Source organism: Podarcis erhardii, assembly GCF_964252035.2.
Source record: "Podarcis erhardii genome assembly, chromosome: 14".
Lineage (NCBI taxonomy): Eukaryota > Metazoa > Chordata > Lepidosauria > Squamata > Lacertidae > Podarcis > Podarcis erhardii.
This window is the reverse complement of record NC_138503.1, coordinates 52,801,110-52,823,632: the sequence shown is the minus strand read 5'-3', so window position 1 is coordinate 52,823,632 and position 22,523 is coordinate 52,801,110. Positions and strand designations below refer to the sequence as shown.

At 50.6% G+C, this 22,523-nt stretch overlaps 1 protein-coding gene and 1 long non-coding RNA gene across 3 annotated transcripts in view; one reads left to right on the top strand and one right to left on the bottom strand.

Annotated features, from left to right (window-relative positions):
* The window catches only part of LOC309329218 (cytochrome P450 3A24-like), a 29,605-nt gene extending 28,718 nt beyond the window's left edge, over nt 1-887 (bottom strand). Inside the window, exon 1 of one of the 2 annotated variants that reach the window (XM_081839910.1) lies at nt 647-887. In XM_081839910.1, the coding sequence (XP_081696036.1) occupies nt 647-723 (77 nt within the window). In that variant the 5' untranslated portion in view covers nt 724-887. The remainder of the gene's footprint in view (nt 1-646) is intronic. The other variant, XM_081839911.1, reaches the window with a different exon arrangement.
* The window catches only part of LOC309329392, a 66,553-nt gene that overhangs the window by 29,874 nt on the left and 14,156 nt on the right, over nt 1-22,523 (top strand). The gene's annotated exons all lie outside the window — the stretch shown is intronic.

Below are 22,523 nucleotides of genomic sequence, written 5' to 3'. Positions count from 1 at the left end.
CTCTGCTCTCTGCAGCGACCCTGGAAAAGTACCAGAGCTGCTCGCCTCCTCTCTCGCTTTCAGCTTCTTCCAGTAAACAGCAGCTTGGCAAAACGGCACCTTTGAAACGCAGGAAGTTGCCACAGACCAAAGTCAGAGCACACAGAAGTAGAAGTGTCGGCACTGACCGGCAGCATTCCAGGCAGGGGTATCTCCCAGCCCCGTCTGGAGAGGCCACGGGGAGCTGAGCCTTGGCGCCTTCTGCCTGCAAAGCAGGTGCCCTTAACCCTGAACTACTACAGCCTTTCTCTCTAAAAGCCAAGTTCCCAGTCCTCAGGATCTGAACAAAGGGCTGATTGCGACTTCTACCGAGTGAGGCCATTGCTCCCTCCAGCTCTGCGCTGTCCCCGCTGAGCGGCCCTAGGAGCTCTCCAGGGTTTCAGAAAGGGCGCCTGGCCCAAGTCTTCCCCGGAGAGGCTCCAGGGGCTTAAACCCGGAGCCCTTCCGCGGGCAAGGCAGCGCGCTAAGCGCGGGCGACAGCGCTTCCCCGAACATCTCGCCAGCCCTTTCCTTCCTGGCATCCCGCAGCAGCAGCAGGTTCCGCCGATCGCGGAGAAACAACCGCCGCCCGCCCGTGCGCGCTCCCTGTTCTCTGAGTTGAACTCACAGTCCCAGAAGGACCAGGAAGACGAGAAGCAGCACCCAGGTTTCTGAAGAAAGGCTGGGCAGGAAGAAGAAGCCCATCCTGCGGCCAGGAGGGTGCCAGGACCAGCAGTCGCGCTCTTTCGTTCCCGAGGCCGAGGAGGAGGAGGAAGAAGCTTGCTTTTGCCAAGAGTCAGCCTCCGAGGCGCAGTTTTGCTTTTACTTGGCCGCCACGTCACGTGAAGCCCGGAGAGGCGGGTGGTGGCTCTCCTCGTTGCGTAATACACTGTCTCTGTTTCCTGGTGGCTCCCAGCCACAAAAATTGCGGTGGGTAGTTTCGTTTTGCAGCATCAGCATCACATCCTGTTGCGTCCTGGGTCCTCAGCAACTCGGAGCGTCAACTTGCAAAGCAGGAGGAGACGTGGGCGCAACTCCCAGGGTCTCTGCAAAGCGGAACTGTTGGCATCAGGAGTGCCAGCTCGCGACCGTGGGTGCCCGAGGTCGTGGGTGCCATGTAGCGTGCATGGCCCTGGCACTGAATTTGTGGGTGCCTGGCCCCTTCATGGGGGATTTTTTCTTTTTTTCTTTTATTTCGAAACAAAAAAATAAAATGAAATATTACAAACATTATGGCAGGGGAAAAATGGTGGTCACACCATGATAGCCGATTGGCACCATGTACAGCAGGCACCCCCAAACTCAGCCCTCCAGATGTTTTGGGACTACAATCCCCATCATCTCTGACCACTGTTAGTTAGGGATGATGGGAGTTGTAGTCCCAAAACATCTGGAGGGCCGAGTTTGGGGATACCTGAGTCTGGGTTCCGATAAAGGTGTTTTTGCATTTACGTTCTAACTTTTTCTCCAAGGAGCTCAAGGTGGTGTAAACTTAATTCCCACCTCCTGCTCTTCGTTTAATCTTCACAAGGTCCCTGTGAGGCAGGTTAGGCTGAGAGACAGCGATTGACCCCCAAGGTCTGCCAGTGAGCTTTATTTTAGCCAGGTGGAGGGATTTGAACCCCCATTCCCCCCTAGCCCACCACTCTAACCACTTCATACTGGCTTGTTTTCCCCCTCCCCATTTTATCCCCACAAGAACCCTGTGCGGGAGGCTGGGCTGAGAAAGAATTGACTGGTCATACAGTGAGCTCTATTGTGGTTGTGCGGCGGGATTTGAACCCCAGTCTCTCCCAGGTCCTAGTCCGGCACTCTAACCACTGCACCCCACTGGCTCTTTCCCCTTCTCTCCCACTTCCCTTTCCAAACTCTCCTCCAGGTCACTGCTGAGCATAATATGGAAACTGAGGGAGCAGGTCACATAAGTTGTGCACACATCACCTTGAGAGCACATTAGAAGCACTTTTTGTCCCACAAAAAAAAAATCAAAAAAAAATCGAGGCACTGTAGTTTGTATTTTTTACCTCTCAGAGAGTTAAGATTCTCAGCAACGTTGGACGAATGATAGTGCCCAGACTTCTTTGAGGAGTGAAAATGTGCTTTGGATAAGCTTTAAGTCCAGATACTCCAACTGAAGGACAGCTTTGTAGGTGGGAGTGGCCTTCAACAGAGGGATATAAATCATTAGAACCCCACCCAGAGTTTGGTGGATCACACCAATGGGACTCAGCTAGCCCAACATCCTGTTCTCACAGCAGCCCCCCAGGTGCCTGTGGGAAACCTGCAAACACAGCCACTGTTTGGAGGTGCCACCTGTCTATTTACCTTTATAGGAACTTGCTTCATTGGAGACGTTGTCTGAGATCTGGGAGTCCACCATGAGCTGCAGAAAGTCAACTCATGAGACAGAGGCAAGGGTTAGCAGGACAGAACGGAGTGTCAATCACACACCTGACCTTTCACATGCAATGTCCAGGAAGGGGCCATACTGACTGGGTGCTGATTCTTTTGACGGTCCTTCTTGATTTTTGTGACAGCATCAATAAAGAAGTCTATGAAGGCAGTAGATGACAGGGTGAAGTTTAGTTTATTCAGCAGCAATGAATAAACTCAACTGCCCCCTGTCCCCCAAGAACAGTACTTCTGTCTTGTCAGGATTCAACCTCAATCTGTTAGCTGCCATCCACCCTCCAACTGTTTACTGCACCACTTTTTCCAGGAAAATGCACTCTTTAGCACTGAAAACATCAAATTGCAGAAATCCTAGTTGATGTTTCATCAACTCACAAAGTCACCTGCTCTTGCTTGCCACAGGGCGACTGTCACAAGCCTGGCTGCAGAACACTCACTTTCCGGTATTCAAGAAAGGTCCAGGTTAAAGGCCTTGGGCCAGGAATCCCCAGCTTCATAAACAAACTGGTTGGCCAGATTCCATAGCTGGAGAGACAGCCAGTGAAAGAAAACCAGTTTAAGAGGTGTTGTAATGAAAGCATGTGCAGGACCAGAAAAAATGGCTCAATTGCAAGTAACCTAAGTGTTAGGTGCAGGGTTTTTGTTTTGTTTTGTTTTGATGGTTGGGTTTGTTTGTTTGGGTTGGGGTGGGTGGGTGTGGAGGACTCCCTGGTCCTGAATGGGGCAACTCTGCCCCGGAAGGACCAGTTGCGCAGTCTGGGAGTCATTTTGGACTCACAGCTGTCCATGGAAGCGTAGGTCAATACTGTGTCCAAGGCAGCTGTCTAGCAGCTCCATCTGGTACACAGGATGAGACCCTACCTGCCTGTGCACTGTCTCACCAGAGTGGTGCATGCTCCAGTTATCTCCCACTTGGACTACTGCCATGTGCTCTATGTGGGGCTACCTTTGAAGGTGACTCGGAAGCTGCGATTAACCCAGAATGCAGCAGCTAGACTGGTGATTGGGAGTGGCTGCTGAGACCATATAACACTGGTCCTGAAAGACCTACAGTGGCTCCCAGTACATTTCCGAGCACAATTCAAAGTGTTGGTGCTGACCTTGAAAGCCCTAAACGGCTTCAGTCCTGTATACCTGAAGGAGTGTCTCCACCTCCATCATTCTGCCCGGACGCTGAGGTCCAGCGCCGAGGGCCTTCTGGCGGTTCCCTCACTGTGAGAAGCCAAGTTACAGGGAACCAGGCAGAGGGCCTTCTTGGTAGTGGCGCCCGCCCTGTGGAACCCCATCAGATGTCAAGGAAATAAACAACTGACATTTAGAAGACATCTGAAGGCAGCCCTGTTCAGGGAAGTTTTTAATGTGTGACATTTTAATGTATTTTTAATCTTTGTTGGAAGCCGCCCAGAGTGGCTGGGGAAACCCAGCCAGATGGGTGGGGTACAAATAATAAATTATTATTGTCAGGGGCTCAGGAGCAGAGGCACAGGGGAGAGAGGAAACGGAGAGCGAAGGGGAAGAATCTGAGGGCAGCATAGGGGAGTATGACAGTGGCCCGAGAGATTCCATGAGTTTCTCCAGCGATTCAGAAGATTCCCAGAGGGGGGCGCCGATGGCCAGGGCAAGGGGGGTCCCAGGGGGGACGCACCAGAAGCAAGGGGCCAGCGGGGACTCCCAAAGCAGCAGCGGAAGATCAGGACCAGTTCCCCCACCAGAGCGTAGTGGGGGGGAAGAGTCCCATGTATCAGGGCCAGCGTCTCCTCCAGTAGGGAGAGAAGATGAGTCAGGGCTGACCACGCCTCTATCAGAGAGTGAGAGAACGGAGGGGAAGTCAGGTCCAGCTAGCCCCCCCGAAGAGGGAAGCAGTGACAGGAGCAGTGTAACGGTCAGGAGGAAGGTTGCCGGCTGGGCGCGCGTGCCAAGTTCAAATGTACAGGCGCGTGGGACGGCAGAAAACCTGGATTGGGAACCAGGTCCTAAAGCCCGCCGGAGGCAGGGGGAAGACTTAGGGGACTCAGCGTCAGAAGAGTCTAGAAAGGGCAAGACCCCAGTGGACAGGCCGCCCCAGAGGAGGAAAGAGCAAAGGAAGAGGTGGAGCAAGGCTAGAGTCTTAAACTGGTGTCTGGGGGGAGGAGATTCAGACGGAGCTTTAGCGGTCTAGAGTTCAAGACGTAGAGCTGTGCGCCGCAGCTTTGAAATCGAAACTGAACTTCAATAAAGACTTTTGTATATAACAAGAACTGGCGTTGGTCCTTTGTGAGCTGGGACCTCGGGCAGCTCTGACAGTAAGCTCCGTCTCCATAAAAATTAACCCTCACAGCGTGAGTTGGCGCAGCGAGGGGCAAAACTTGGTGTTTTGCGAGCTCACGAAGATCGGCAAAGATGACTACAGAGGACAAGGTGAAAGAGCTGACAGAAGCAGTTTCGACGCTTTACGCAGAAGTAGCAGCATCCAAAAAGAGAGAGGAAGAAGCAGTAGCTCTCTGCCGAGATCTGCAGACCAGGTGGGAACGTTTGGGCAAAGAGGGACTGCCAGGACCCAAGCCAGAGGGAGTTGGCCTCAGGAAGGGGGGGGCAGCATCGTATCCCACTTTGACGGGAATCTGCAGCAGTATCCTAACTTCAGAGCAGACATAGTTTTCGCGCTCAATTTGCTTCGGAAAGACTTTAGAGATGAGGAGGAGAAAGTAGGCTTCATAATAACTCATCTGCATGGGGAAGCTAAATCGTGGCTGCGCAATTTATGGCGCGAAAATGACCCTGCCCTCAAAGATTCAACAGCCTTTATCAAGGCTATGGACAATTGTTTTAAATCAACGGTTGATGTGGATGTGGCCAGGAGGGAAATGCATGGACTGAAGCAGGGCAAAGCCACTGTGAGACAATATCACTCCCGCTTTTTTGTGTTAGTAAATGTGCTGGGCTGGGAGAAGGACTCTGCTGCCGTCCGGGATCTGTTCTGGAAGGGGCTGAATGGGGCTGTGAAAGATGAACTAGCGAGAGGGGAAAGACCCAACAGCACCATAGAAGTCGTACAAAGAGCGCTGGCCATAGGGGTGCGCCTGGAAGAACGCCCTTGGAGCAGGGATGAGGGACGTATGGCACGCACACCAGTCAGAACAACTCCCTTCCTACCCAGAGAGACAATGCGCGCGCAATCCACGCCTCCAGTGGGGGGGGGAGAAGAGCCGATGGAGATAGGTGGTGCCAGGGCTCAGACAGCAACCAGAGCCCAAACACCAGGAGCAGTCAAGGCGAAGGCTCCTAGAGGGAGCAGGAAGTGTTATATCTGCGACAGTGGACAGCACATGGCCAAAGAGTGTCCCCAGAGGCTCCAGAGGCACACTGCAGCCTCAGCAACAGTAAAGGGAGCAGTTCAGCAGGGGGAACAGCTGCAGGGAAACGACGAAGCCTGGCTGGAGGCAGAGGCACTGGGGCCCAGCCAGGCGAGTCAGTGAAGCAGCCCCCAGAGATTTTACAGCCCACAGACCCCCTCCCGCCCAAACCAGTGGTGCAACTCACCGCATCGCTCCAGCTACCCAATGGACTCACCATGGAAGTCCCTATTACCATTGACTGTGGTAGTAATGCAGACTTTGTAGGAGTGGATTTCATCAAGCAACATCGCATAGCGCTCCTGCCAGCCACGATGCCCCTAAACGTCGTCACGGTCAATGGCAGAGAGCTACTGGGAGGACAGGTGGTACAGCAAACACAGCCAATGGTAATGCAAATTGGAAATCACCGCGAAGTCATCAGCTTCAACGTCACCCACCTGTCGGACACGCCCATAGTGTTGGGCATGAGCTGGCTGGACAGGCACAGCCCGGCATTAGCATGGTACCAGCGTCAATTGACCTTCTGCTCCTCCTACTGCGCAGAACACTGCATCCTGACTAGCCAGGAAGATGAGGGGCAGGAGGATGAACCACAGCTCCACTTAGGCATGCTACAAGTGGTACCCAACAAGTACAAGGCGTTTTTGGAGGTCTTCTGTGAGAAGGAAGCGGACAAGCTGCCTCCCCACAGGCCCTACGACTGCAAGATTGACCTCCTGCCGGGGGCGACGCTGCCGACTGGGAAACTGTATTCCATGTCTGAAGACGAACTGCAAGAACTCAGGGAGTTCATAGATCACAACTTGAAGCGAGGATTCATCCAAGAATCCAAAGCAGTGGGGGGCAGTCCCGTGTTTTTCGTGAAGAAGAAAGACACGCCCCAACGGAGGCTGGTAGTTGATTACAGAATTATCAATTCGAGGACGAAGCCCACGGCATTCCCCATGCCCAAGATCGACGACCTGCTCGCGACGGTGAGGAAGGGCCGCATCTTCACCAAGCTGGATCTTCGAGGGGCGTACAACCTTATACACATGCGGGAGGGCGATGAGTGGAAGACGGCCATGTTTACGCCTTTGGGCACCTATGAATACCGAGTTATGCCGTTTGGTTTGCAAAATGGCTCCCATTGTTTCCAGGCCTTCATGCACCACGTGTTAGCGGGACTCCTCTACAAGAAGTGCGTCTGCTTCCTAGACGACATCCTGATCTTCTCGGAATCGCAGGAGGCTCACGACAGAGACGTCAAGGAGGTCCTGCAGAGACTACGGGAGCACAGACTTTACGCCAAACTGGAGAAGTGCCAGTTCGACATGACGGAGGTGGATTTCCTGGGCTACAAGCTGTCCGACAAGGGACTCGCCATGGACAGCACCAAGGTCCGCTCGGTGTTGGACTGGAAGAGCCCGCGCAATCGGAAGGAGGTCCAGAAGTTCGTCGGCTTCGCCAACTTTTATCGCAAGTTCATCAAGGGGTTCGCGATGGAGACGGCGGCCATCACGGACACCCTCAGCTCCAAGAAGAAGTTCACCTGGACGGACCAGGCGGAGCAGTCCTTTCAGAGACTCAAGCATCTCTTCGCGTCCGAAGAACAGCTGCTACACGTCAACCCCAGCAAACCAATGAGGGTTGAAACAGACGCCTCGGACAGAGCGGTGGGGGCGGTCCTGTTGCAGCAAGACCCGCAAGGGGACTGGAGGCCGTGCACATTCTACTCCAGGAAACTCAGCAAGTCGGAACAGAACTACACCATCTGGGATAGGGAGTTGCTGGCCATTCATGCAGCCTTCAAAGCGTGGCGGCACTTCCTCATCGGAGCCAAACACACAGTGCAGGTCCGCACGGACCATAAGAACCTGGAGTACTGGTGCACGGCGCGGTTCCTGAACCAGAGACACATCCGCTGGGCGGTGTTCTTTGCGGATTTTGACTTCCGGATAGAATACATCCCGGGAGACAGCAACGTCATGGCGGATGCACTATCCAGGAAGCCGCAGTATCTCGAGGAAGCGGCACCGGTGGCGGCCAAACACATTTTCGCACCGAAAGCGTGGGCGTGCGCTTCAGCCACCGTGGACCTGGACGTGGTACGTCGCGCGCTGCAGATGGATTCGTTCGCACAATCCAAGATGGAGGAGGTGCGACGAGGCACAGCGAAAGACAACGAGTTCCAGATACGCGACGGACTGCTCATCCGCAAAGGGGCCCTCTACGTGCCGGGAGACGACCTCCGCGCAAAAGTACTGCAGCAGTTACATGACGCACCCAGTGCCGGGCACTTCGGCAAGGACAAGACGGCGGAATTAGTAGCCAGAGACTTTTGGTGGCCCAAGATGAGGGGAGAAGTCGCGGATTACGTCACTAGGTGTGACACGTGCCAAAGGGCCAAACCAGTACACAGGCCGCCAGCGGGACTGCTGGAACCGCTACAGACGGCGCTCGAACCGTGGGAGAAAGTGGCCCTGGACTTTGTCACAGATCTGCCCAGCTCGCGAGGCAAAACAGTGGTACTCGTGGTCGTAGACCTGTTCACCAAGATGGCGCACTTCATTCCTTGCGCGAAGGTGGCCACAGCGGAACAGACCGCCAAGCTGTTCATAGACCACGTGTTCAAGGTTCACGGCTTACCGCGGTCCATCCTGTCCGACCGGGGTCGCCAATTCATCTCGAGCTTCTGGCAGAAGCTGCTGGGCATCTTGATCGTCAAGATCAACTTAGCGTCGGCACGACACCCGCAGACAAACGGACAAGCGGAGAGGGTCAACGCCATCATGCAGCAGTACCTACGATGCTACGCAAATCAACAGCCCTCGACCTGGGTGGACTACCTACCGCTAGCCGTGTTTGCCTACAACAACACGAAGCACGTGTCTACGGGGGTGACGCCGTTCTTTGCCAACAATGGGCGGCATCCCAGAACCTTCCCGGGGTTAGAGACGAAGGGGGAGGGGGAGCCACGGGGAGCAGAGGCCTTGGCAGCGGAGTTACAGGAGGTCCAAGAGCAACTCCGAAGGCACTTGGAGCTAGCCACACACGCCTACAAAATGCAGGCAGACAGACACAGGAGAGTCGGGGAAGACATCCAGGTGGGGGACTGGGTCTGGTTAGCAGCCCAGGCAGTGCCGGCCAGAACGTTAGCTAAGAAGAAGCTCAGGCACAAGCAGCTAGGGCCTTACCAAGTTGAGGCACAAATCAACCCAGTGGCCTTCCGGTTGACACTCCCGGAGGGCTCCAGAATGCACCCGGTCTTTCATAGATCAGTGCTCACACCCTACAAGGAACCCCACAGGTTTCAGGCGCCAGGGAACGCACCAGACCCACTCAGCGAATCGCCAACAAGGGGGGGGGGTCACCGAGGGCGGCGCCACTCAACGAGGTCACGGAGATTTTAGACTCGAGATGGGGGGAAGAGGGGGTTGAATATCTCCTCGCCAGGGAAGGTACCCCGGCCAGCGCCAACAGGTGGGTACCGTACTATGCTGTGGAGGAGCACTACCTCAAGGACGAGTTCCATGCACTCTTCCCACACAGACCTATGCCGGCAGATTATTTCGACGAATATCTTTTCACACCCACACTTTCAGCCAGCACGTTCCAGGGGTTCTCTTCAGCTGAGGAAACGGCGCCAGAAACGAGCTCCCCAGAGGGATCACTCTCGGGGTCGGTCACAGAACGCTCTTATTGGTGGGACGATCAACCAGAGGTGGGGTGGAGCAGGGAACTGCTGAGGGGGCCCTTACAGGCAGCATCCCCCGAGGCAACAGGGGGAGAGACGGACATGGACGTGTTGGGGGAGGATCCTGGGTTCGAGCATAGCTGCAGAGAGATGGAAGCAGAGGAGATCGACGTCGACAAGCCCATTACAGACTGGCCGGATCCAGCCGGCCGGCTGGACACCAGGGGGGAAGAACTGTATCCCGCACTCACCCCCACAGCACAGGAGCACCCGGAACCCGGACCCGAAGAGGGGGAGGGGGGAAGGGGGGCTTCGAGGGGGGGATGGATGTCAGGGGCTCAGGAGCAGAGGCACAGGGGAGAGAGGAAACGGAGAGCGAAGGGGAAGAATCTGAGGGCAGCGTAGGGGAGTATGACAGTGACCCGAGAGATTCCATGAGTTTCTCCAGCTATTCAGAAGATTCCCAGAGGGGGGCGCTGATGGCCAGGGCAAGGGGGGTCCCAGGGGGGACACACCAGAAGCAAGGGGCCAGCGGGGACTCCCAAAGCAGCAGCGGAAGATCAGGACCAGTTCCCCCACCAGAGCGTAGTGGGGGGGAAGAGTCCCATGTATCAGGGCCAGCGTCTCCTCCAGCAGGGGGAGAAGATGAGTCAGGGCTGACCACGCCTCTATCAGAGAGTGAGAGAACGGAGGGGAAGTCAGGTCCAGCTAGCCCCCCCGAAGAGGGAAGCAGTGACAGGAGCAGTGTAACGGTCAGGAGGAAGGTTGCCGGCTGGGCGCGGGCGCCAAGTTCAAATGTACAGGCGCGCGGGATGGCAGAAAACCCGGATTGGGAACCAGGTCCTAAAGCCCGCCGGAGGCAGGGGGAAGACTCAGGGGACTCAGCGTCAGAAGAGTCTAGAAAGGGCAAGACCCCAGTGGACAGGCGGACCCAGAGGAGGAAAGAGCAAAGGAAGAGGTGGAGCAAGGCTAGAGTCTTAAACTGGTGTCTGGGGGGAGGAGATTCAGACGGAGCTTTAGCGGTCTAGAGTTCAAGACGTAGAGCTGCGCGCCGCGGCTTTGAAATCGAAACTGAACTTCAATAAAGACTTTTGTATATAACAAGAACTGGCGTTGGTCCTTTGTGAGCTGGGACCTCGGGCAGCTCTGACAATTATTATTATTATTATTATTATTATTATTATTATTATTATTATCATCTCTCTTCACCGCTCTCTTACCCAAGAAGTGGGGGCTATATCAACAAGTAGTTACAAACCACAGGTGGGAGGTGATGACCCAGCCGCTGCTGTAAGGGCAGAAGGCATCACCGAAAGACATGTTCACTACAACCAGCTATGCCACCCACCTGCTCAACTCCACCCCCAACTGGCTCCCACCCCCCAGAACACACTGGGGTCAAGAGAGCCAGAAGCTGATCTCATCATTGCAAAGGTCCTGCCTAATGCTAATAACTTTCTGGATTTTTTGTTGGAAAGGGTAAATGAGGAAAACATACAGGCCACCGTTTGGATGCCTACGTCAGACATCGCCGTGCAGACTCAGAAAACATGGCAGCATCCATCCCACAATAAGCACCCATCTGGAAGGCCCCTCCCTGCCGGCAACACTTTGCATCCAATGACAAGGACACTAGTCCTCATGAGTTAATGTCATAATCAATGGTCCACAAGGTTCTGTAAGGTTCTTTCTTGAATCCTTGTATTCCAGGGCTGACATACGTCTGAATTTTCCTGGACATTACCAGAATTTCAAAGGTGGAATTGACATCTGGGGGGAATTTCCAAAAGGCGGTGCTTTGTCCTGGATCTTAGGCAAGTCAACTGCAAAAAACCGTGTGTTTTCGTAACAACTTTAGGGTCTTTTTTAAAAAACAACAACAACCTCAACAATTTTTTGGGTTTCCTGGTTTTTACTTTTTGAAATATGGTAACCTTATTGTATTCCATCTTGATCACTGAGATTATCTACAGGGGCCTCGTTGGTCATTTCTCTGCTTGAAGGCAGCAAGAAACAGAGCCTTTAGTGACATTGACCTAGTCCTGTGGAACTCCCTGCCACTGGAGATTCCCCAGGCACCTTCCATTCCAACCTTTAAACGCTGGTGGGAAACGTTCCTGTTCCATTAGGTTTATGCAAGTAGTTAAGAATACATATTTTCACATTAGTTACTGTAGTTGATTTCGGGTTTTAATGTTTAAAATATGGTTCCTATTGTATGCTTTTATACACAAATATTGTAACCTACTCTAATATTTTTACGAGTATATAAATATTTTTATAAATAAATGTTGAAAAAAGTCAACTTGGATCAGAGAGCCCTTCAAACTGAGGATGTCATCAGAAAGAGGACTGCCTTCTGCAATGGAGGACACATGGCCACCGTATGTTCTGTGTGTGTGTGTGTGTGTGTGTGCGCAAGCACGCACGCTTGGAGGAGGAAGCTGATGTCTGTAGCTTTGCCGCACAACCCTTCCCAAGCTGGAATTTGAAAGCAAATTGATTTAAGAGGGGGATGGACGACTAAAGCGCTAGCAATTATTTTGTCATTTCAGGATAATAAGCCTGTGGAAATGCAAGATAACGCAAGAAAAAACGAGTGTGCTAACCAATTATTTTCTTAAAATATAAAATAGGAGGAGGAATAATCAATAATGTTAAAACTACATGGCGGTCGCTTTAGGACGATTGCTGCTGTTTGTGTCAACCTGCTTCTTGAAAACAACACAATCTCTTTGCTGGAGCCTCCCAGCTTGTTTTTTTTTCTTTCTTTCTTTCTATGAAGAGCCCCTCCCTTCAACAACAGAATCCTGATTTTGCTCCAGATAGTAGGGGGATATTATGCTAAACCAGATTGCGGGAGTATTATATATATATTCCACCAGGGAGGAGAGCTGTGCCACTCCCATTCTGCTGTATTGTAGCAAGAATCCTGGGAGTCCCAGGATCTGTACTCCTTTGGGGAACTGAAGACACAGCAGAGACTGTTGTTGCTTTAATAAATATAATTTATTCACCCATTTACACCTTCAGTCTGCATGGAGAGAGTTCAGATCTTAGAGCACGGTCCTTTCTAGAGGGGCTTGTCCCCCACAGCAGTGCAGCCCTGGAGTACAAGGCATCTCACTCCGCCAGCCTTCAGCCATCCTGCCCAAGATGGATCCCAGTCTTCTTTCTTCGTCGTCCCAGAACACCTGACCAAAAAACTCCCCTTTCCTGTCACTTCAAACACACACTCCATCACCTTGGCAACATCTGTCTCCCCAGGCCAAAGGATTTGCTGGTCTCCAATCTTAAATGTCAAAATAATTGAAATCTTACCATTTATTAATTCATAGGTTTACAGAGGTCCCCCAAAATATATAATAATATGTGTCTATCTGTTGCCAAATACCTATTTGCAATATTAAGCCCCATCTGGAAGTACCCAGAGCCACAAGGCTGGGCTTGATCCAATCTGGAAAGGCAGCTCCTAACTGGTTTAGGTGCAGAAATAGAATCAATCAATCAAAACAGAGACTGATGTATCCTTCATGATGGAAATGTCAGCTTTGCTCTCCAGAAGCCTCTCTAGGAAGGCCTGTGGGATCTTGGGAGAGAAGGTAATGCTGAGCTGGATAGACCAATGATGGTGGCTAACAGATTGAGGTTGAATCCTGACAAGATAGAAGTACTGTTCTTGGGGGACAGGGGGTGGGCAGATGTGGGGGACTCCCTGGTCCTGAATGGGGTAACTGTGCCCCTGGTACGCAGCCTGGGAGTCATTTTGGACTCACAGCTGTCCATGGAGGCACAGGTCAATTCTGTGTCCAGGGCAGCTGTCTAGCAGCTCCATCTGGTACACAGGATGAGACCCTTCCTGCCTGCAGACTGTCTCGCCAGAGTGGTGCATGCTCTGGTTATCTCCCTCTTGGACTACTGCAATGCGCTCTACGTGGGGCTACTTTTGAAGGTGACCCAGAAACTACAACTAATCCAGAATGTGGCAGCTAGACTGGGGACTGGGAGTGGCTGCCGAGACCATATAACAGCGGTCCTGAAAGACCTACAGTGGCTTACAGTACATTTCTGAGCACAATTCAAAGTGTTGATGCTGACCTTGAAAGCCCTAAATGGCCTTGGCCCAGTAGACCTGAAGGAGTGTCTCCACCCCCATCGTTCTGCCTGGACACTGAGGTCCAGCGCTGAGGGCCTTCTGGTGGTTCCCTCACTGTGAGAAGCCAAGTTACAGGGAACCAGGCAGAGGGCCTTCTCAGTAGCCTGCCCTGTGGAACACCCTCCCACCAGATGTCAAGGAAATAAAGAATTACACATCTTTTAAAAGACAGCCCTGTATTGGGATGTTTTTAATGCTTGATGTTTTATTATGCTTTCAGATATGCAGGAAGCCGCCCGGAGTGACTGGGGAAATCCAGTCAGATGGGTGGGGTATTAATAATAAAATTGTTGTTGTTGTTGTTGTTGATGATGTGACTTCATATTAAGCCTGGAGCTGGAGTTGACAATATCTGCCTAATCTTCCTTTATAGAAGCTCTTCAGATACATTAATATACTTATGTCTGATGAAGATAGAAAATGAACTAAGCGTTGAGGCAGAATCAGGGCCAAGCATTTTCGAGTTCAAGCTGTCCTTGCTTGAGTTTATGATGTAATCGTGAGTCAATGGCTTGAGGCAAGGAAGGGAGAGGCTGAACCCTGGAAGGGAATTTCCCTGCCTTATTCAAGAAGAGTAAAGTGCAGTTTTCCTGATCAGTGTGATCTTGTGACAGAGATGCTGGCTGAGGCAAGAGGAGTGAAAGTCTTACATCTTCCTCCGGCTGTGGTATAGTATGTGCTGGGCTGGAAAACACCTCCAGAGAAAGAGGAAGCCAGCCTGGTCTCGTGGTTTGTCTACAAGGAAATCCTTCTCCATGCAATGCATAGTTAAACTATGAAACTCACTCCCACAGGTCATTCCCACAGGAGGCAGGGATGACCAAGCCACCAAAAGAGGATTGGACTGTTAGGATTTTACATAACTGGTGCTGGCTAGTATAATTAGTATAAATGACATGAGGTGTCTGAGAAGAGTGTGGGAACGGAAGACTGTCTTATCTCTTCCGTCTGAGACTGTTATTGCACTGTGCTTTCACTTTCACTGTATGTGTTCTGCTTCTGCTTTTGAATTGTGGCGCTGGATGAGACGCTTGAGAGTCCCATGGACTGCAAGAAGATCAAACCTCTCCATTCTGAAGGAAATCAGCCCTGAGTGCTCATTGGAAGGACAGATCCTGAAGCTGAGGCTCCAAGACTTCTAAAGAAGACTCCCTGGAAAAGACCCTGATGTTGGGAAAGATGGAGGGCACAAGGAGAAGGGGACGACAGAGGACGAGATGGTTGGACAGTGTCATAGAAGCTACCAACATGAGTTTGACCAAACTGCGGGAACGACTGAACAACAACAACAAATTCTGTTTCTGCCAGGGTTTGGAGGGCACAGATGTTATTATGGATTCTCTGTATATATTGTGAATAAAACGTAGTTTAGATCTACAGATGTCTCTATCTTCTTGTTGCAGGATGCCAAAAGACTTGTGTGCACTTTTCATATGAGAAGTGTCGCAGAGGGGCACTCTGGAGTGATGGGACATTCCATTCCAGAGATGTGCCTACTGGGAGACGCTCGGAGGTACTGGGGGTCTGCCGTCCCCCCAGGAGCGTTTGCCAACATGGACAAGTTCATGGAGGAGAGGACTATCAATGTCTATGCTCTGCCTCCCATAGTTGGAGGCAGGACTGCTTCTGAATTTCAGTTGCTGGAGATTATGGGAGGGGAGGGGGCTTTGCGAATGATTCCGGCTTGCTGGCTTCCCACAGGCCAGGTGGGGTCCCTCAGCCTGATCCAACAGCCTCTTCTCATGTCCATAAGACTACCTCTGCCAAAGGCTGATTTAGTCCAGATGCCCCAATGGGAAACCTGCAAGCAGGACCAGAGCACGGCAGCACTCCTTTCCCCATTTGTGATCTCCAGAAAACAGTCATCTTTCCTCCCACATTGTGGCTAGTGGGCATGGATAGCTTTCTTCTCTATGGATTTGTCTAACCCAGGCTTCCTCAACCTCGGACCTCCAGATGTTTTTGGCCTATAACTCCCATGATCCCAAGCTAGCAGGACCAGTGGTCAGGGATGCTGGGAATTGTAGTCTCAAAACATCTGGAGGGCCAAGGTTGAGGAAACCTGGTCTAAGCTACCTTTCAAGACATCCCTATGCCTTGTCAGGATGAATTCCACCATCCCTTTTGTCTGTTTGGGGCTCCATGTATCATATCACTTTAAACAGTCATGGCTTCCCTCAAAGAATCCTGGGAATTGTGGTTTGTTAAAGGAGCTGAGAGTTTGAAGACCCACCCCCCAGTCCTTTACAGAGCCATGATTCCAAAATGGATTACAATCAATCACTCTGGGAACTGCATCTCTGGAACAGGAAAAGGGGGTCACCTAACAACACTTAATGCACTTAACAAACTACAGTTCCCCTTTAATTTGGGGACAGGGGGAGCCAGTGTTGTTTAACGTGCTTTACTGAGTTGCTTCTCTCTGGACTTGTCCTTTTGAAGGGACTAGAGAGCCCTCTTAGCCTAAGTGTGCCCATAATGACGACTTCTCCCCTGGTTAGATTAGGCTTGCAAATGACAAAAGACGTCAATGCCCATAAGGCAATGCCCAGGTCGAGGAAGTGTGAGTGATGGGTAGTGACCAAAGGACTCTGGGAACTGAGCCTGAGACTAACAGGAAGACTAACCTCAAGGTCTGTGCTTAATGTTATGTGCATGTAGCCCACAGCAATCACGACCACCTGCTCTACATGTGTAATAATGTACTGGGATTATATGAATAAATGCTTTGTGCGCCTCGCAATGGCACAGATTATTTTTTGGGTGCTAACCCAATCTATTGGCTTCTGCCATGGCTGAATTTGACTTTCCAGCTTGGTGTGTTCATTGGCTACATTCACCCCAACTCAATGGGACATTTGTCCACAACAAAGTTGTGAAAGGAGTGCCTTTATCCCAGCCATTGCTCCCCAAATTCTATTACAGTGGTACCTCGGGTTACAGATGCTTCAGGTTACAGACGCTTCAGGTTACAGACTCCGCTAACCCAGAAATAGTACCTCAGGTTAAGAACTTTGTTTCAGGATGAGAACAGAAATTGTGCAGCAGTGGCAGCAGGAGGCCCCATTAGCTAAAGTGGTACCTCAGGTTAAGAACAGTTTCAGGTTAAGAACGGACCTCCAGAACGAATTAAGTTCTTTTTTTTTATATAAAATTTTTATTAGGTTTTTACATTTTATAAAGACACACACACACAAAAAGACAAAGACAAAACATGTATAATTTCATACCCTTACTTTCCTTACCCCCTTTCCCTGACTTCCCCCACCCCCTCTTCATACATCCCAATTCCGATAGTTAGTTCAGCAAGTTCTTGTCTCTCATCCTTAACATATTATTATTATTTTTAAACTTAGCTCTTTTTACTTGTCCACATTTAGCTTATCCAATTCTCTTATAAACATTAAATCCTTTTTCTAAGGTCGACCTAACTTCCCTTCCACGAATTTCTCCCTTTATATATTAATTAATTATATGTCATAATGGCCAAATACAAAAGTCATAAAATTTTGAAATTCTGTTCTCCCCTCCCTCCCTACCCCGGTTTCCATCCCTTCCGAAGCAAGTGTCCACAAAAACAGTTCCTAGCCCGGATTCCTCACATCCGAGGCCTTCAAATCTCTGTCAGTCTCTCTCTGCCGATTTTGTTGGTAACCCTTTTTGTTGGTCCTCAGGTCTCGAAGGAGTTCTGTCACGGTCACATCAAATTTTCTTCCATCCAAAATGCTTAAAAGCAGTTGCTGCAAAAGGTCAGCTGATCTCCCATACTCAAAGAGGAAGTCCCGATCATATTTCTTTACTCTTTTAAATTCCAGTATTCCAAGTACTCCAGGGACTTCCTCCTTCATCTTTCTCATCTTTCGCAGATTTGTAATCCGAAGATCTTCTTCTTTATTTTCTGACAATATAGGCTTCTGATTGGTATTTTCCACCTGTACTTTCTCCACTCCTTCTTTCCTCTCCACCAGTTCCAAAAAAGTCTCTTCTGGTTCAGCTGCAGATTTTTTGTCAGTCAAATCCTTTATGCATTCAGCAGAGTTGTTTGTTTTAGAATTCAAGGTCATAAGTTCTTTGTTCATAGCCGTACTCTGCTCTTGCAAGATTCCCACGAGAAAAAACATTTTTTCTATCTCTGCCAGTAATTTTCCCTCTGCAGCCATTGTAATGTCTCTAGTCCCCCCTAGGGGGATTCCAATTGCTTGATAGTCCTTTTCCAACAATCCGTTACTTTGTTGTTTATAACTACTTTGTTTCCAATCACCTCAATTCAAATGTAACACCTTTAGTTCAGAGAGTTATTAAGTAATAAAGTTCTTAACTTTAACCGCCCGTTTGACAGCTCCTTTGACAGCTGTCAAACTCCTTATTCTTTTTCCTGCGGCTCACTCACAGGACGCTCCCGGGTTCGGGGGGGGGGGTTTACACAAAAACTTCCAAAATTCCTCACTTTCTCTCCAGCACAAAGACTTCTTCTGTCAAATTCATGGAAATATCTTTTATCTGACACCAAAAAGACAATAATCTCTCCACCTTAGTTCTCCGATCCTTGCTTTAGATCGTTTGTAGGTAGGGGGGGTGCGGACTTCCCTTTAGCACATCCCCCGGTCGTGCCAAATTCAAAAGTGAAAATTTTAAAGTCCAAATTCCATTCTACTCACGGGTTGTTTGTTTTCCAGTCTGAATTTTGGGGAAAAAGTCAGCGCTCTCCGGCCATGGCTCGCGGCTTCGCTCCACTGAAGTAGCGGTCTACTCACAGCACCACGCCACTCCCCGTACCCTCTCCGTAGCCTTTAAAAAGGCTCTTCGTGGATCGGGGAAGGCGCTTAAAGGTGCCCGCCGAGTCACCAAGTCCGCAGGCTTCCGCGCCTGCGGTTTCTAAGGGTCCCCGCGTCGCCGGCGCGGTAAGACCCGTCTTCAGCAGAGCCGATTCCCTCCGGAGCTCGGAGGGAATCCGCCATTAGCCGTTCGCGCTAACCCGGAAGTCTCCAGAACGAATTAAGTTCTTAACCCGAGGTACCACTGTACCCTGAAATCTCCAGACTAGTATACGTCTGGAAAAGTAGCATTTAGAAGTATTGACCCAGAATGAACTGTGGAAGCCCCTGCTAGGACAAGGTCAGTGGCTGCTTGCTGCTATATTCATTGTTTGCTGAGTAGAGCAGTGACTCGTGCGCAGGGACAGCGATAGACTGGGAATGGTTGATTTAGTGCCAAGTACATTGTAGAGACACAGTGGGGGCAATGAGGCTATTGTATCAATAAGGTAAGAAGTACGAACAGAAATAAAAGGCATTAAAGGATATTAATATTATTTAAGATAAGTTCAATGTACAAATATATTCTTGTTCTTTTGCACACATTTCCTAATGTTTACTAATAATTAGTTTGTTTGAACATGGTTATGGGAGAGATATGGAAGCCTTTGCTGATTTCAAAAGCATGCTCCTTCCTCACAGATCAGAGACAGAGATGATGAAGAATCTGTCTAATTAGTTTAAAGATTAACTTTGGTGCAATTTGCTGCTGTTTACCGTGCTTGTATGGTATGTGCGGGTTATGTTCCGGGCCTCCGCACAAGTCAGTGAAGTGCACATAAATGGGAAGCACCCTGGCTCACGAGAAGACCCACCCAAGAACCCAAAGAAGACGTCCTCTTCAGGCTCCAGGGTGCTCTCCACTTTTGGGTTCGACTTCTGGGTCCCTGGCAAGGTAAAAAAAAGGTAAAGGACCCCTGGATGGTTAAGTCCAGTCAAAGGCGACTATGGGGTTGCAGCGCTCATCTCACTTTCAGGCTGAGGGGGCCGGCGTTTGTCCACAGACAGCTTTACGGATCATGTGGCCAGCAGGACTAAACTGCTTCTAGCACAACGGGACATCATGACAGAAACCAGAGCGCATGGAAACGCCATTTACCTTCCCACTGGAGAGGTACCTATTCATCTACTTGCACTGGCGTGCTATCGAACTGCTAGGTTGGCAGGAGCTGGGACAGAGTCAAGCAGATTCAAACCGCCGACCTTCCGATTGGCAAGCTCAAGAGGCTCAGTGGTTTAGACCACAGCACCACCCGCATCCCTTGGGTCCCTGGCGCCACATCAGTGCATGGTTGTGTGCAGATAGATCACATGTAATGTAAATGGGGAGCCACAGTTTCTCTGACCAGTATGTGAAGATGTCATGTCACAGCTGAAGTGGAATGGGCAATGTGAAAGTTATTATGTAATGAGTAGGATGTACAAAAAGCTGTGCGAAACCTGTGATCAGTGCAGCACCAATCCCTTCAGGGGATTGTCCTTTACTGCAGTGAAGTCCATAAAGAGGGGTATCGTCTTGCTTGGATATTGGGTGTGTTTTTAGTTCTCTACCTGGGCAAACCAGGGGAGTGATTTTGGCCACCCCGTGACACTTTGATCGTGGACCTGCTGCTGGATCTGACAGTGGCGCCTGCTTCCCAGATCATCGCAGACTTCTGCTGTGGGGTGTGTGTGTGCAGGAACATAGGTGCCAGCTCCCAGGGGACCTGGGTGCCCAAGCACTCACAAAATTCCCCATGAGGGAGCCAGGCAAACACAAATTTCGGCTCCAGGGCCATGCACGGTGCATGGCACCCGCAGCCCTGGGCACCCATGGTCGTGGGGCCAAGCTGACACTCCTGGCGGAAATTGGCTGGTGTGATGAGTGGGGTCCACACTGCTCCCCCTTGGCTCCCTCCATTGCAGCTCTCCTCTTCCCCTCCCCTGCTGTTTACTCCAATACACCGTCCCTTCCTAAATCACTGCTTTACATTCCTCCATGGGAATGAATGGTAGCCATTGACCGGTGCAGGAGGCAAGGAGGGTACCCCTCTCACCCACCACGAGTGTGGCACCCCAATATGTTACTGGCCCCTCTCCAGCACGACAAGAGCTGGCTTCTTTTGTCCTGTGGGAGGTGTGCACAATGCAGCCCGCCTTTCAGAAAAAGCTTTGTGCCGTTGGGAGTTACTTTCTTCACTTAACAAAAAGGAGCATTGATTTATTTCCTCTCTCTCCCTCTGCTCATCTCGCCCACAGACTTGCGGACAACCTGCTTCTCTGCCATTTATACATCGCTAAAGCTCTGCCACAGCTGACCTTGGCTGGCGCAGCCTTCCCATCGATTTCAAGGCAGTGATGCTGATCTATACCAGCAGCCAGGGAGCGGGGCCTGCTTCTCTCTGGGCACGACTCATTTGCTTTGGAGGGTATGTGTGTATGTCTTCCGAGCTCAGGCTTCAATTTCTGGCTCTCTGGTTTCAACAGGGGGATTTCGGTATTGCATGGAATCTACTCTTACCATGTAATGGATGTGGGAACTCTCAGGGAGGGGAGTTCAGAGGCAGCACAGTCCCTTTGCCTTGAGGAGTAAAGGTACCCCTGACAATTAGTCCAGTCGTGAACGACTCAAGGGTTGCGGTGCTCATCTCGCTTTACAGGCCGAGGGAGCCGGCGCCCGTATGCTTTCGCAGACAGTATTTCTGGGTCATGTGGCCAGCATGACTAAGCCGCTCCTGCCGAAGTCAGAGCAGTGAATGGAAACACCGTGTATCTTCCTGCCAGAGTGGTACATATTCATCTACTTGCACTGGTGTGCTTTCAAACTGCTAGGTTGGCAGGAGCAGGGACCAAGCAACAGGAGCTCACCCTGTCACGAGGATTCGAACCACCGACCTTTCAATCGGCAAACCCAAGTGGCACAGTGGTTTAACCCACAGCGCCACGCATGTCCCTGCCTGCTTTGAGGAGTTGTTGTTGTTTAGTCCTTTAGTCGTGTCCGACTCTTCATGACCCCATGGACCAGAACACGCCAGGCACTCCTGTCTTCTACTGCCTCCCACAGTTTGGTCAAACTCATGTTCGTAGCTTCGAGAACACTGTCCCACCATCTCGTCCTCTGTTGTCCCCTTCTCCTTGTGCCCTCCATCTTTCCCAACATCAGGGTCTTTTCCAGGGAGGCTTCTCTTCTCATGAGGTGGCCAAAGTATTGGAGCCTCAGCTTCAGGATCTGTCCTTCCAGTGAGCACTCAGAGCTGATTTCCTTTAGAATGGAGAGGTTGGATCTTCTTGCAGTCCATGAGACTCTCAAGAGTCTCCTCCAGCACCATAATTCAAAAGCATTCATTCTTCGGGGATCGGCCTTCTTTATGGTCCAGCTCTCACTTCCATACATCACTACTGGGAAAACAATAACTTTAACTATACGGGCCTTTGTTGGCAAGGTGATACCTCTGCTTTTTAAGATGCTGTCTAGGTTTGTCATTGCTTTTCTCCCAGGAAGCAGGCGTCTTTTAATTTCGTGGCTGCTGACACCATCTGCAGTGATCATGGAGCCCAAGAAAGTAAAATCTCTCACTGCCTCCATTTCTTCCCCTTCTATTTGCCAGGAGGTGATGGGACCAGTGGCCGTGATCTTTGTTTTTTTGATGTTGAGCTTCAGACCATATTTTGCCCTCTCCTCTTTCACCCTCATTAAAAGGTTCTTTAATTCCTCCTCACTTCTGCCATCAAGGTTGTGTCATTTGCATATCTGAGGTTTTTGGTATTTCTTCCTTGAGGAGTACCAACTGGCAAAAGATTTCCATTAAGAGGGTAGGAAAGACCCTCATCTTGCCCCTTTTGCTTTCAGATGACATATTCATGATGGCTTCATGTCTGCAGGTCCAGAAAAGTCTGAGGAGGAGGAGGCGGCAGAAGCTGTAATCAGGATGCAGCCTAAGTATCAGTTTAAACTTTAAAGGCTAGCAAGGTTAAAGGTACAGGGATAGTCTAGGAACCTGACAATCCCTTGCTGTTTAAATCCCATGGAAACCCCTTTCTACAAGCTGTGTTGCACCCAACTTTCCAACAACATGCTTGCTTTATGACTAAATGTCCTGAAAAGGGCTAAGAGGTGTATTTGAAGAGGAGTG